The following is a 15,352-nucleotide window of genomic DNA, read 5'->3' on the forward strand; positions in this document are numbered from 1 at the left end:
GGGTCCCTAGGGTCTATATTATGATAAGGAACAAGGGAAGTGGCATTGCCTTGAGGCATGGACAGTAAAGTTAATACTCTTGTTCCTGCTTCGTAAATGCAAATCTATTCTGATTTTGGTTGTCAATGCAAATGAAGAAGAAAGCATTTTCCAGGTCTGTAGTTCCGTATCAGGTGCCTGGGGCTGTGTTAATGTGCTCCAGAGGAGATACTACACCTGGAACTGCAGGGTTTTTGTCATCACCACCTGATTAAATTTGTGATGATCTGTCATTTTTCCCTGACTCGTCTGGCTTTTGTAGTGGCCAAACAGGGGCCCTAAGGACACTAGCCACTGGCTTGGGAAGCAACTATTCAAGCTGTAGTCACCGAGAGACTTGTATGCAGAGCATGATGACTGCTTCAGAGACTGGGGAAGGGTTGCCTCTTCAGGCAAAGGAGGTTCAGGGCAATTTGGAGGTTTGCGGTTCTCAGCCTCATGCATGTCTGCCTACATGTACCCATCCCGGGACTTCCCTGGTGGTTTAGTGGTTAAGACTCCAGGCTTCCACTACAGGAGGCACAGGTTGGATCCCTGGTCGGGGAGCTAACATCCTGCATGCTGTGCGGCACAGTCAATTAAAAAAAAATGTACCCATCCCTGGTCTCAGAGTTCCATTCCTTTCCACCAGTGCCCTTACCTTAGCATAACAGGCCTGGTGGGACTGACCATTTAATTGTCACTGCGACTCTGCAGTTCACATGCTCAGCTCCTAGATTTGACATTAAGTCCAAGTATCTGCCTATAACCACAGGACACGGAAGGCTCCTCCAGAGCTCCATGGATGCATCCTGATTCTCTATGTATGTTCATGGGTGTTCTTTGCATATATTCATAACATTTAATTTTTTTTCCCTATGTATGCCGTAAAGAGAAGGGCCATAAAAAGAAGACAGGTCACTCTACAATCAGGTATGCTAAACTTGTTGCCATAGCAACTAAATGCCACTGTCAATTTAATCTCCCAATGTCCTCCTCACCATCTGTAACTCATCCCATTGTATCACTTGTGATAATCTGAGAAATTGTGATGCCACCACATGTCATAGGTTACTCAGCATCCAGTCTTCTCCCCAAGCAAGGAATTATACCTGTGTTCCTTGACTATATTAGCAACATAATCCTAGAATTCCATTTTGAAGGTCTGTTTCCTGGGGCTACTTTTGGCACCAATTACTGTATGAGGCAGGGTTCCAGCAAGAAACATGGAACACTAAAATTCGTATAATTTGAGGAAAGGTTAATAAAGGTACTAGTTAAGAAGGTGGGGGCAGGGTACTGCCATCCCTAGGTCTGGAAGGATGAGGAGAAGATTAGGTAGACAAAATGAGCAGAAATTCTGTACATTCCTCCCATTGAGAAGTGGGGTCTAGGTCCCTTCCCCTTGAACGTGGGTGGATGTGTGACCTGCTTATAACCAACAGAATGTATTGGAAGTGATACTACATGACTTAAAAGACTAAATCAGAAAAGGTGATGTCATCTCCACCTTGCTAGCTGGGACAGTCATGCTGGAGTCCCTAAGATGCCTTGAGACAGTCATGCTAGGAGAAGCTACTTCAGTCAACAGCCCCAGAGGTCACTCAGCACCAACCACCAGACATACAAGTAAAGATGCTTCCAAATGATTCCAGCCCCCAGCTGTCGCATCTTCCCAGCTGAGGCCCCAGATATTATGGAGCAGAGAGACCGGCCATCCCTGCTGTGCCCTGTTCAAAGTCCTGACCCACAGAATCCAAGAACAGAAGAAAATGGTTTTTTCTTATGACGCTAAGTTTTGGGGTCATTGGCAACTCAGCGATAGTAACTGGAACATGTAGAGAAAGCCACTTTGAGGGGAGCAGTGACCTTCAGTGGAGAGTTACAGCCAACTCCTCTACAAGGAGGAGCCAAGAGAAGAAATACCCTGATATTCCACACATGCCAGGCTCACAGAAGAAGAGGCGCAGTAGCGAAGCAGGAAAACGGATCTGAAGGGGCAAACAAGTCATCTTGCATGGGGCCATTTTAGGATTTGAACCTTATTCTGAAGACAAGAGGGAGACATTGAAAGGTTTAGGCAGGGGACTGATAGTATGATCCCAAAAATGACGTGCAGCTTTTATTAGAGAAGAGACTAGAAACAGGAGAAGACTAGGAATGTAACATAATACGTCAAGTGTGAGGTGATGGGGCCTCGGGCTGTAGTAACAACTGTATAAATGAAACAGAAGAGATGGGAGAGGTGTTACCAACGAAGAGGTGGCTGGGTGTGTGGCTGTCCATCAGGGGGCGCAAGCATGAGGGAAGAGTAGATGATGAAGCTAGGTTTTGAGCCCGTTCGCCCTTTTGTTACTTCAAACCTAGAATATCCATAAGCAAACTGACAATCTTATCAATCCACCCAGTCAGGAATCACGTTTCTCTCAATAGAGCACCTGCTCATTTCTATTACCTATGAGATCCTTGATGCTACCACTTTTTTGTCCATATGTCCATAATCACTCCTATTGCCCATGAGTGGAAAATTCTTTTTCGGGGGGTTAAATTTGTAGAAGCTATGAGTGTTTGTTCCATACCTGAAATCTGTCAAAAGCTCTTTAAAAGATTCATGCATTCTCTTAAAAGGACTAATTACATACCATTAAGGTCCCAGTGGAATTCCCTCGGTAACTCCGCCACTGCTTTCCATCAAGGCTATACATGATGATAAACTGAGAGATGTACAGGCTGGACAACTTCTGACGGGCACCCTGGGTCATGATGCTGTGAATAATCATTGGTGCCAACAGATCCACCTACAGATGAAAACAACCCTTTATTTTAAATGTATGAACCACCTTCTGAAATCATTTATCAGCTTAAGCAGAATCTACATCGATACAGATACACCCAGTATTACCTTGGAGGTGCAGGTGAAGCAGAGACCAATGCTGAAATGCGGATGCACGTGAAGCTGTGGAATAAATGATGGGAACGCATAGGAAATGTGCTCATGAGTTCCCAGACTACTTCCTGACAAAGGAAATCACTGCCACATCATTGAGCCCCAATTTCCTCTACACACATCCTTTGTGCTGCACAAATTTAGTGCGGCTTCTTCTATGTTTCCATTTCACTTTATATATTATTTCATTATAGTAAATTATTGCACCAAATTGTAAAGTTTTCTTTGCTTTTTGCCTTCCTTGTTAGACTGAGATCCTTAATGCAGTAAACCTGTTTGAGTCACCTAACCTCTCTATGTCTCAATTTCTTTATCTGTAAAGTGGAGGGAATAATGGCATTTATCTCAAAAGGTTACCAGAAGGATTAAAGGGTTAATACAATATATTACATGTGCTGAGTTCACTGCTGGCACATACTAAACAGTTAATACCTGTTAGCTTTTATATTCTCTCTAGCCCCAGCACCTAACGTGGCATCTGATATAATACTGATGCTTAGCACATGTTTTGGAATGAGTGAATAACGGTGGGTCTTAAAGAGGGGGGCATGGGTCACGCAAGCATTACAAGGCAGTAGCTATTACAGGAATTTTGACATCTGTTACTGCCCTAACAAGCCAGTCAAACTTAACTTCTCCCAGATGCCTGGCACACTCAGATTGGACTGGTCATGACTCTTGTGCTTAATGACTATCTTTTTCAGTTGACTGTAAGCTCCATCTATACATACATTCATTCATTCAAAGAATATATTTTTAGCATTTGTTATGTGTCAAGCACTGTTCTAGGTACTGGGAATAGAGTCATGAACAATTAAAAAAAGAGTCCTGCCCTCATGGAACTTAAATTTGAGTTGGGGAAACAGACTATATATTATATATATGTTTTATTTGTTTACAGCTACACAAAGAAACAGTACAGTTCAACATAAGTCATGATTTTGTACCCAGTATTTTCAGTTGTTTATGCCACTTATTGGCTGTGTGACATGGGACAAGTTATTTAACTTTTCTGTGCTTCACCTTCCTTATCTGAAATGAAGATGATAATATCAAACGTTGTGGTAGGGATTTAATCGCTTGATTTGTTTTCAGTACATAGTAAGGAAGCCCTGGATACTTTAATATTTTGATCATGATTTTGATAAAGTATAAAAAAGTTTACTGATCAAGTCAGTAAACTGTGTGAAACTGGGAAGACTAGAGAATACTTTGGGAGACAGAGCTTGGCAAGCTGGAACAATGGCCAAATTTAGGAAGTGGAAATTTAATGGGCTGTGTCACTCAGGGTTCTTTGGCTACGCTTGGAAAAGGTGCTCTGTTTACTAGTCTGATCAGATTGCATCCAGTGAGGCAGATAGATTTCCCCAAATAGAAATGAGGATGCTATTACAAAAAGGAAATACATAGAACAGATGCAGGGCAGCCAAATAGATTAAAATGTCCACTATGCGGTGATACGTATAAAGTTGAAAGTGATAACCACAGAAACACAAGGTGAGAGCATCTGGTCTGGCAGCTTCACAAACAAAAACAATCCTTAGGAATTAGCGAACAGTCAGCTCACATTGAGTCATAACTGGCAGTGCCTACAGAACAAAACAATGAGCTGGTGTGGCATTAACAGATGCGCTCTTTGTGTCTGCTTGCTGGTAAGCTAGCTCATCTTTCCCTGATCCCTATTTATTATTTTATTTTATTTTTTAAGATTAATTAATTAATTTATCTTTAGCTGTGGTGGGTCTTTGTGGCTGCATGCGGGCTTTCTCTAGTTGCATGGAGCGGGGGCTACTCTTCATTGTGGTGCGCGGGCTTCTCATTGCGGTGGCTTCTTGTTGCGGAGCATGGGCTCTAGGCGCGCGGGCTTCAGTAGTTGTGGCTCATGGGCTCTAGAGCGCAGGCTCAATAGCTGTGGCGCACGGGCTTAGTTGCTCCGCGGCATGTGGGATCTTCCCGGACCAGGGCTCAAACCCGTGTCCCCTTCATTGGCAGGCGGATTCTTAACCACTGCACCACCAGGGAAGTCCCCTATTTATCATTTTAACCTCAGGGAAAATAGGAGAGTAGATGCAATCTTGCAAAGGAGGAAAGTATGTAGGGGAATTTCCTCAGCTGACTGAGAAGAAGATGAAAGCTGATGGACTATGAGAAGAGGATGCAGGTGGGGGAAGTAGGTGGTAAAACGTGTGTAAATTAGTCCTGACTGATCACATGTTGACATGAAAATATTTTTGGACATTTCGGGTTAAAGAAAATGTATTATTATTATTGTTATTTTTTTTGGCTGTGCCGTGTAGCTTGCGGGATCTTAGTTCCCCGACCAGGGATTGAACCCAGGCCCATGGCAGTGAAAGCGCTGAGTCCTAACCACTGGACCACCAGGGAATTCCCAAGAAAATGTATTATTAAAATGATTTTCACGTGTTCCTTTTTTAATGCAGCTACTAGAAAATGTAAAATTACATGTGTGGTTTGCATTTGTGGGTCACATTACATTTCTATTGGACAGCGCTGCTCCAGAGGAAATGGGGAAGTGAGAAAATATGAAAGACTGGCTCATTTAAAAAGAAATTGAGTTAATCTAGGACACTTTCAGTTATGGCTCCAAGTTGGTTTATCAGATTGGACTAACTTCAGTAGGTGTTTCTTACTACTCGGTGGTGTAGAAATTGTGAAGAAGACAGATTCAGTTTTAGAAAATGAAGAAGCCACATTTTCTTGGCTTGTGGGATGGGGGATTGAGCCACTTGTTTTTGTATTAAAATGAAGGGACTGGAGGACTCCAGGACATCTAGGCAGTTGAAGGCATCTAAAGATAGAATACAGTCTTGGGAGGTGGTAAGTTCAATGTTCTAGAAAATATTCAGAGATTCTAATCCCAACAGAAAGATTAAAAACACAGTGTACTCAGTTCTATTCCTGAGTCTTTCATTCCTGAGTCTTTTGGTACAAATCATAAGCCACTCTATTCTTCAGTTCTTTCCTCGTCTATTCCATGGAGTTTGATGAAAATGACTTCGGTATAAGGGAGATATAAAATGCTTTGAGCTTGCAAGAGGAATGTGTGATGTGATGGAATGCGACGCATTTTCTAACCTTGATCCAGGAAAAGGGGTCCTTGGTGCTCCAGGCATTGATTGATCCAGAATAATGAAGTCTGGCCAGCTTTGGGGCCCACTGTCCTTTGCCCAAGAAAGGGGAGAGAGATTAGATTCAGCTGGGTTGGTCCTAGACACTTAGGAATAAAATTACTCTTTTGAGAAAGGTTAATCCTAGCTGTGGAGAAGTTAAAGGCATAAACCATGTTGGTATCGATGACTACCAAAGTGTTTGGCTTGTCCTTGTTGTCCATCGTATTTTCTAAAATTTAATCACTTTGTTGATTGTTAGTACCTCTAGTTAGCTAATACTGGAATGTGTTACATCACTATCAAATAATATTATTATTTCTTTATTACATAATGTATGTTCACTGGAGAAAAATTAGAAAATAAAATATAAAAATAAAACATAAGTAAAAATAAAAATAAAAGAAGTAAAAAACACCACACTTCTGCCCAGAGAAAAATAATACTATTTTAGTATATAACTTTCAAGCCTCTTTTTCTTTTTTTTTTTTCAAAGTGGCCTTACAATTTGGTAATTCCTCCAGCAATTTGTTTGTTTGTTTGTTTTTCAAGCCTCTTTTTCAAATGCAATTTTTTCCCTCTAAAACAGAGTTTGGCCAACTTTTTTCTATAAATAATTTAACCTTTGCAGATCATCTGGTCTTTGTTGCAATTACTTAAATGCTGTTGTAGAGCAAAAGCAGCCACAGATGATTGTAAATGAAAGAGTGTGGCTTCTATATGGACAGTGAAATTAGAATTTCATATAACTTTCACATGTCATGAAATATTCTTCTTCTTTTGTTTTTTTTCCCCAATCATTTAAGAATAGAAAAATGATTCTTAGCTTGAAGGCCATACAAAATCAAGTAATGGGCTGGATGTGGCCTGCAGGCTGTAGTTTGAGAACTCTCTCTAGATCCAGTTCAAGCTTTCTATCACTGCTCACAGAAAAATGTAGCTTCTTGCTACAGTGACAAGAATGGACTCAAGGGAAGCCATATGGAAGGCAGGCAGGACATTTAAGGCGGCAGTGGCGTTACTCAGGTGAGAAGTGATGATGGCCTGAATTAAGATGCTCACACTGGGAAATGGAGAAGAGAAAATAGATTTGAAAGGCACCTATGGAGACGGATTGGTTATCTGAATCTTTCCCATAGAAATAAAAAAGATATAATCATCCCAGTGCTTTAAGAGAAAGGAATAGTATTTACCATATTGTCCTGAAGCTGTAATCTGAAAATCTCTAATGCGTCCAGAAGCCATTCCCAGTGGAGTCTGACATTCTGAAATCACATGAAGGGAGCACAATAGTTAGAAGTGCAGAAAATATAGCTTCACAAATGCAAGTCAATGAGAACACCAACAAATGCTCATATGTCTTAGTGTTTACTATGTGCCAAGAACCGTACTAAATATTTTATTGTACTATATCATTTAATTCACTCCAACAGGTAGGTGCTAGTACTACTCACATTTTGCAGCTGAGGAAACTAGGGTCCATACATAAGTAGACCAGTGGTTCTCTTACTTGTTTAGGGTTAAAACTCAAATTCTTCCAAGTGATATTTGTAAGTTATCTTTGGTAACTGAACCAAAACTAAGTTTCAAAATTTGCTCTTGGAGCTTCAGGGTGAAAGTGTTCAAAGCTTCAAGCATATCTGCCCTCCTGTGAGGACTCTGATGATTTCTACCAGCAATATTCATTTTAGATTTGGTAATGACTGTGAGCTTGTATTCATTTCCTGACAAAAGCAACCGTCCTAGGAAGGGGGAAAGAGGTACAGAGGTAGGTGCCACTCACTCTTGCTGTACACCAGGAAGAGAGTGCTCATCCCAGCTTGCAGGTGTTCGCCAATAAGACATTCTATCCGCCAGATTCCAACTTTGGATGGTAGCATTTCCACTGTCTCAAAAACACCTTATCAAAGCCAAAAGGAACAAAAATTATTTCTTTTCACACAAATGGGCATAAGATACACTGGCTTATGCAGAATATCAAAGGAGATCTACCCAAGTCAGTTGCACCACTCCTGGACCCCTCAAACCCAGAGTGCTTGGCATGTGACCCCTACAGCTGGAGACCCTGGAAATTGAGTACTGACCCCAGGAAATGGGAGAGACCGGGTGACGGGATGCTTTGGTGGTGGAGACAGGAGAAAGATTGGCCTGCACTCTCGGTGCTTTTCCAAGCCAGAGGTGTATTTCTCATTGACGAGATGTGGGTTTCCTGCCTTGAGGGGTAAAGTAACCCCAGGAGCAAGAAGCTAGAGGGTGAATGCTGAAGGGCTGAGGAATCAGTCACAGTGACCATCCAGAATAAAGGTGGAAACAACCAGGTCAAGGGGATTTCCTGAGAGAGAGTCCCAAAAGGGAGTCTCTGAAGAGCCCCTGAAAGTACCCAACCAGAAAAAGAGTCAGATTGAAATATCTGCCAGGTGCAGACAGTGGTGCCATCCCTCACCTCTACCCTCGCCATGCTGCGGATCAAATCAGAAACCAGCCAGGAGTGGAGGGGGAAGCATAAGGTAGAGAAACAGAAAACTCAACCAACTTGGAGGAGGAGATATTGAACTTAAATCAAGTTCAGAATTTTGATTAATAGCTTGGAGTAGACATTGTAGTTCATGACCTGAACTATATTTGTAATGTAAAGTGACTGCAGGACTGTTTATTACTTAAGAGTGAGCAGAGTATGGTAGGAGGACCTTCAAGATGGCACAGGAGTAAGATGTGGAGATCACCCCCACACACAAATACATAAGAAATACATCTACATGTGGAACAACTCCTACAGAACACCTACTGAACGCTGGCAGAAGACCTCAGACCTCCCAAAAGGCAAGAAACTCCCCACGTACCTGGGTAGGGCAAAAGAAAAAAGAAAAAACAGAGACAAAAGAATAGGGATGGGACCTGAACCAGTGGGAGGGAGCTGTGAAGGAGGAAAGGTTTCCACACACTAGGAAGCCCCTTCGCGGGCGGAGACTGCGGGTGGTGGAGGGGGGAGCTTCGGAGCCACAGAGGAGAGCGCAGCCACAGGGTTGCGGAGGGCAGAGCAGAGAGATTCCCGCACAGAGGCTCGGCGCCGACCAGCACTCACCAGCCCGAGAGGCTTGTCTGCTCACCCGCCGGGGCGGGCGGGGGCTGGGAGCTAAGGCTCGGGCTTCGGAGGTCGGACCGCAGGGAGAGGACTGGGGTTGGCTGCGTGAACACAGCCTGAAGGGGGTTAGTGTGCACAGCTAGCCGGGAGGGAGTCCGGGAAAAGGTCTGGAGCTGCTGAAGAGGCAAGAGACCATTGTTTCAGGGTGCGGGAGGAGAGGGGATTCAGAGCACCACCTAAGCGAGCTCGAGAGACGGGTGCGAGCCGCGGCTATCAGCACGGACCCCAGAGACGGGCATGAGACGCTAAGGCTGCTGCTGCCGCCAACAAGAAGCCTGTGTGCAAGCACAGGTCACTCTCCACACCGCCCCTCCCAGGAGCCGGTGCAGCCCGCCACTGCCAGGGTCCCGTGATCCGGGGACAATGTCCCCAGGAGAACGCACGGCACGCCTCGGGCTGGTGCAACGTCACGACACCTCTGCCGCTGCAGGCTCGCCCCGCCTCCTCCGTACCGCTCCCTCCCCCCGGCCTGAGTGAGCCAGAGCCCCCAAAGCAGCTGCTCCTTTAACCCCGTCCTGTGTGAGTGAAGAACAGACGCCCTCAGGTGACCTACATGCAGAGGCGGGTACAAATCCAAAGCTGAACCCCGGGAGCTGTGTGAACAAAGAAGAGAAAGGGAAATCTCTCCCAGCAGCCTCAGGAGCAGCAGATTAAAGCTCCACAATCAACTTGATGTACCTGCATCTGTGGACTACCTGAATAGACAACGAATCATCCCAAAATTGAGGAGGTGGACTTGGGAGTAACTGTAGACTTGGGGTTTGCTTTCTGTATCAATTTGTTTCTAGTTTTATGTTTATCTTAGTTTAGTATTTAGAGCTTATTATCACTGGTATATTTGTTTATTGATTTGGTTGCTCTGTTCCTTTTTATATATAAATATATATTTTTTCCTTTTTCTCTTTTTGTGAGTGCGTATGTGTATGCTTCTTTGTGTGATTTTGTCTGTATAGGTTTGCTTTTACCATTTGTCCTAGGGTTCTGTCTGTCCATTTTTTTTTTAGTATAGCTTTTAGCAATTGTTATCATTGGTGGATTTGTTTATTGGTTTGGTTGCTCTCTTCTTTTTTTTCAATTGCTTTTTTATTTTAATAATTTTTAAAGATTTTAATAACTTTATTTTATTTGTTTATTTTCTTTCTTTCTTTTTTTTTTCTCCCTTTTCTTCTGAGCCGTGTGGCTAACAGGGTCTTGGTGCTCCTGCTGGGTGTCAGGCCTGAGCCTCTGAGGTTGGAGAGCCGAGTTCAGGACATTGAACCACCAGAGACCTCCCGGCCCCATGTAATATCAAACGGCAAGAGCTCTCCCAGAGATCTCCATCTCAACACTAAGACCCAGCTCCACTCAATTACCAGCAAGCTCCAGTGCTGGATGCCCCATGCCAAACAACTAGCAGGACAGGAACACAACCCCACCCATTACAAGACAGGCTGCCTAAAATCATACCAAGTTCACAGACACCCCAAAACACACCACTGGACGTGGTCCTGTCCACCAGAAAGACAAGATCCAGCCTCATCCACCAGAACACAGGCACCAGTCCCCTCCACCAGGAAGCCTACACAACCCTCTGAACCAAACTTACCCATGGGGGGCAAGCACCAAAAACAATGGGAACTATGAACATGCAGCCTGCAAAAAGGAGACCCCAAACACAGCAAGTTAAGCAAAATGAGAAGACAGAGAAATACGCATCAGATGAAGGAGCAAGGTAAAAACCCACCAGACCAAACAAATGAAGAGGAAATAGGCAGTCTGCCTGAAAAAGAATTCAGAGTAATGATAGTAAAGATGATCCAAAATCTTGGAAATAGAATAGGGAAAATACAAGAAACTTTTAACAAGGACCTAGAAGAACTAAAGAGCAAACAAACAATGATGAACAACACAATAAATGAAATTAAAAATTCTCTAGAAGGAATCAACAGCAGAATAACTGAGGCAGAAGAACGGATAAGTGACCTGGAAGATAAAATAGTGGAAAAAACTACTGCAGAGCAGAATAAAGAAAAAAGAATGAAAAGAATTGAGGACAGTCTCAGAGACCTCTGGGACAACATTAAATGCACCAACATTCAAATTATAGGAATCCCAGAAGAAGAAGAGAAAAAGAAAGGGACTGAGAAAATATTTGAAGAGATTATAGTGGAAAACTTCCCTAATATGGGAAAGGAAATAGTTAATCAAGTCCAGGAAGCGCAGAGAGTCCCATACAGGATAAATCCAAGGAGAAACAAGCCAAGACACATATTAATCAAACTATCAAAAATTAAATACAAAGAAAAAATATTAAAAGCAGCAAGGGAAAAGCAACAAATAACATACCAGGGAATCCCCATAAGGTTAACAGCTGATCTTTCAGCAGAAACTCTGCAAGCCAGAAGGGTGTGTCAGGACATATTTAAAGTGATGAAAGGGAAAAACCTACAACCAAGATTACTCTACCCGGCAAGGATCTCATGTAGATTTGATGGAGAAATCAAAAGCTTTACAGACAAGCAAAAGCTAAGAGAATTCAGCACCACCAAACCAGCTCTACAACAAATGCTAAAGGAACTTCTCTAAGTGGGAAACACAAGAGAAGGAGAAGACCTACAATAACAAACCCAAGACAATTAAGAAAATGGTAATAGGAACATACATATCGATAATTACCTTAAATGTAAATGGATTTAATGCTCCAACCAAAAGACACAGACTGGCTGAATTGATACAGAAACAAGACCTGTATATATGCTGTCTACAAGAGACCCACTTCAGACCTAGGGACACATACAGACTGAAAGTGAGGGGATGGAAAAAGATATTCCATGCAAATGGAAATCAAAAGAAAGCTGGAGTAGCAATTCTCATATCAGACAAAATACACTTTAAAATAAAGACTATTACAAGAGACAAAGAAGGACACTACATAATGATCAAGGGATCAATCCAAGAAGAAGATATAACAATTGTAAATATTTATGCACTCAACATAGGAGCACCTCAATACATACGCAAATGCTAACAGCCATGAAAGGGCAAATCAACAGTAACACAATCATAGTAGGGGACTTTAACACCCCACTTTCACCAATGGACAGATATCCAAAATGAAAATAAATAAGGAAACACAAGCTTTAAATGACACATTAAATAAGATGGACTTGATATTTATAGGACATTCCATCCAAAAACAACAGAATACACTTTCTTCTCAAGTGCTCATGGAACATTCTCCAGGATAGATCATATCTTGGGTCACAAATCAAGCCTTGGTAAATTTAAGAAAATTGAAATCGTATCAAGTATCTTTTCTGACCACAACACTATGAGACTAGATATCAATTACAGGAAAAAAAACTGTAAAAAATACAAACACATGGAGGCTAAACAATACACTACTTAATAACCAAGAGATCACTGGAGAAATCAAAGAGGAAATAAAAAAATACCTAGAAACAAATGACAATGAAAACACGACGACCCAAAACCTATGGGATGCAGCAAAAGCAGTTCTAAGAGGGAAGTTTATAGCAATACAATCCTATCTCAAGAAACAAGAAACATTTCAAATAAACAACCTAACCTTACACCCAAAGCAATTAGAGAAAGAAGAACAAAAAAACCCCAAAGTTAGCAGAAGGAAAGAAATCATAAAGATCAGATCAGAAATGAATGAAAAAGAAATGAAGGAAACAACAGCAAAGATCAATAAAACGAAAAGCTGTTTTTTTGAGTAGATAAACAAAATTGATAAACCATTAGCCAGACTCATCAAGAAAAAAAGGGAGAAGACTCAAATCAATAGAATTAGAAATGAAAAAGGAGAAGTAACAACTGACACTGCAGAAATACAAAGGATCATGAGAGATTACTACAAGCAACTATATGCCAATAAAATGGACAACCTGGAAGAAATGGACAAATTCTTAGAAAAGCACAACCTTCCAAGACTGAACCAGGAAGAAATAGAAAATATAAACAAACCAATCACAAGCACTGAAATTGAAACTGTGATTAAAAATCTTCTAACAAACAAAAGCCCAGGACCAGATGGCTTCCCAGGCGAATTCTATCAAACGTTTAGAGAAGAGCTAACACCTATCCTTCTCAAACTCTTCCAAAATATAGCAGAGGGAGGAACACTCCCAAACTCATTCTACGAGGCCACCATCACTCTGATACCAAAACCAGACAAAGATGCCACACACACACAAGAAGACTACAAGCCAATATCACTGATGAACATAAATGCAAAAATCCTCAACAAAATACTAGCAAACAGAATCCAACAGCACATTAAAAGGATCATACACGATGATCAAGTGGGGTTTATCCCAGGAATGCAAGGATTCTTCAATATATGCAAATCAATGTGATAATCCATATTGACAAACTGAAGGATAAAAACCATATGATCATCTCAATAGATGCAGAAAAAGCTTTTGACAAAATTCAACACCCATTTGTGATAAAGATGCTCCAGAAAGTAGGCATAGAGGGAACTTACCTCAACCATATATGGCCCATATATGGCAATATATGGGCCATATATGACAAACACACAGCCAACATCGTTTTTAATGGTGAAAAACTGAAACCATTTCCACTAAGATCAGGAACAAGACAAGGTTGCCCACTCTCACCACTATTATTCAACATAGTTTTGGAAGTTTTAGCCACGGCAATCAGAGAAGAAAAAGAAATAAAAGGAATCCAAATTGAAAAGAAGAAGTAAAACTGTCACTGTTTGCAGATGACATGATACTATACATAGAGAATCCTAAAGATGCTACCAGAAAACTACTAGAGCTAATCAATGACTCTGGTAAAGTAGCAGGATACAAAATTAATACACAGAAATCTCTTGCATTCCTATACACTAATGACAAAAAAATCTGAAGAGAAATTAAGGAAACACTCCCATTTACCATTGCAACAAAAAGAATAAAATACCTAGGAATAAACCTACTTAAGGAGACAAAAGACCTGTATGCAGAAAACTATAAGACACTGATGAAAGAAATTAAACATGATACAAACAGATGGAGAGATATACCATGTTCTTGGATTGGAAGAATCAACATTGTGAAAATGACTATACTACCCAAAGCAATCTACAGATTCAATGCAATCCCTATCAAACTACCAATGGCATTTTTCACAGAACTAGAACAAAAAATCTTAAAATTTGTATGGAGACACAAAAGACCCCGAATAGCCAAAGCAATCTTGAGAAAGAAATATGGAGGTGGAGGAATCAGGCTCCCTGACTTCAGACTATACTACAAAGCTACAGTCACGAAGACAGTACGGTATTGGCACAAAAACAGAAATATAGATCAATGGAACAGGATTCCTAAGTCCAGAGATAAACCCACGCACATATGGTCACCTTATCTTTGATAAAGGAGGCAAGAATAGACAATGGAGAAAAGAGAGCCTCTTCAATAAGTTGTGCTGGGAAAACTGGACAGCTACATGTAAAAGAATGAAATTAAAACACTTCCTAACACCATACACAAAAATAAATTCAAAATGGATTAAAGACCTAAATGTAAGGCCAGACACTATAAAACTCTTAGAGGAAAACATAGGCAGAACACCTTATGACATAAATCACAGCAAGATCCTTTTAGACCCACCTCCTAGAGAAATGGAAATAAAAACAAAAATAAACAAATGGGACCTAATGAAACTTAAAAGCTTTTGCACAGCAAAGGCAACCACAAACAAGACGAGAAGACAACCCTCAGAATGGGAGAAAATATTTGCAAGCGAAGCAACTGACAAAGGATTAATCTCCCAAATATACAAGCAGCTCATGCAGCTCACTATCAAAAATAAACCAAGTCAATCCAAAAATGGGCAGAAGACCTAAATAGACATTTCTCCAAAGAAGATATACAGATTGTCAACAAACACATTAAAGGATGCTCAACATCACTAATCATTAGAGAAATGCAAATCAAAACTACAATGAGATACCATCTCACACTAGTCAGAATGGCCATCATCAAAAAGTCTAGAAACAATAAATGCTGGAGAGGGTGTGGAGAAAAGGAACCCTCTTGCACTGTTGGTGGAAATGTAAATTGATACAGCCACTATGGAGAACAGTATGGAGGTTCCTTA

At 41.4% G+C, this 15,352-nt stretch overlaps 1 protein-coding gene across 1 annotated transcript in view; it reads right to left on the minus strand.

Moving 5' to 3' along the window:
* Positions 1–15,352, minus strand: part of F8 (coagulation factor VIII) — a 125,611-nt gene that overhangs the window by 24,808 nt on the left and 85,451 nt on the right. Inside the window, exons 19-22 of the mRNA XM_082447897.1 lie at positions 7,877–7,993; positions 7,287–7,358; positions 6,062–6,147; positions 2,661–2,816 (exon numbers count right to left, since the gene is read on the minus strand). Coding sequence (XP_082304023.1) covers positions 2,661–2,816; positions 6,062–6,147; positions 7,287–7,358; positions 7,877–7,993 — 431 coding nt within the window. The remainder of the gene's footprint in view (positions 1–2,660; positions 2,817–6,061; positions 6,148–7,286; positions 7,359–7,876; positions 7,994–15,352) is intronic.

This window comes from Balaenoptera physalus (genome assembly GCF_965194825.1).
Source record: "Balaenoptera physalus genome assembly, chromosome: X".
Classification (NCBI taxonomy): Eukaryota; Metazoa; Chordata; class Mammalia; order Artiodactyla; family Balaenopteridae; genus Balaenoptera; species Balaenoptera physalus.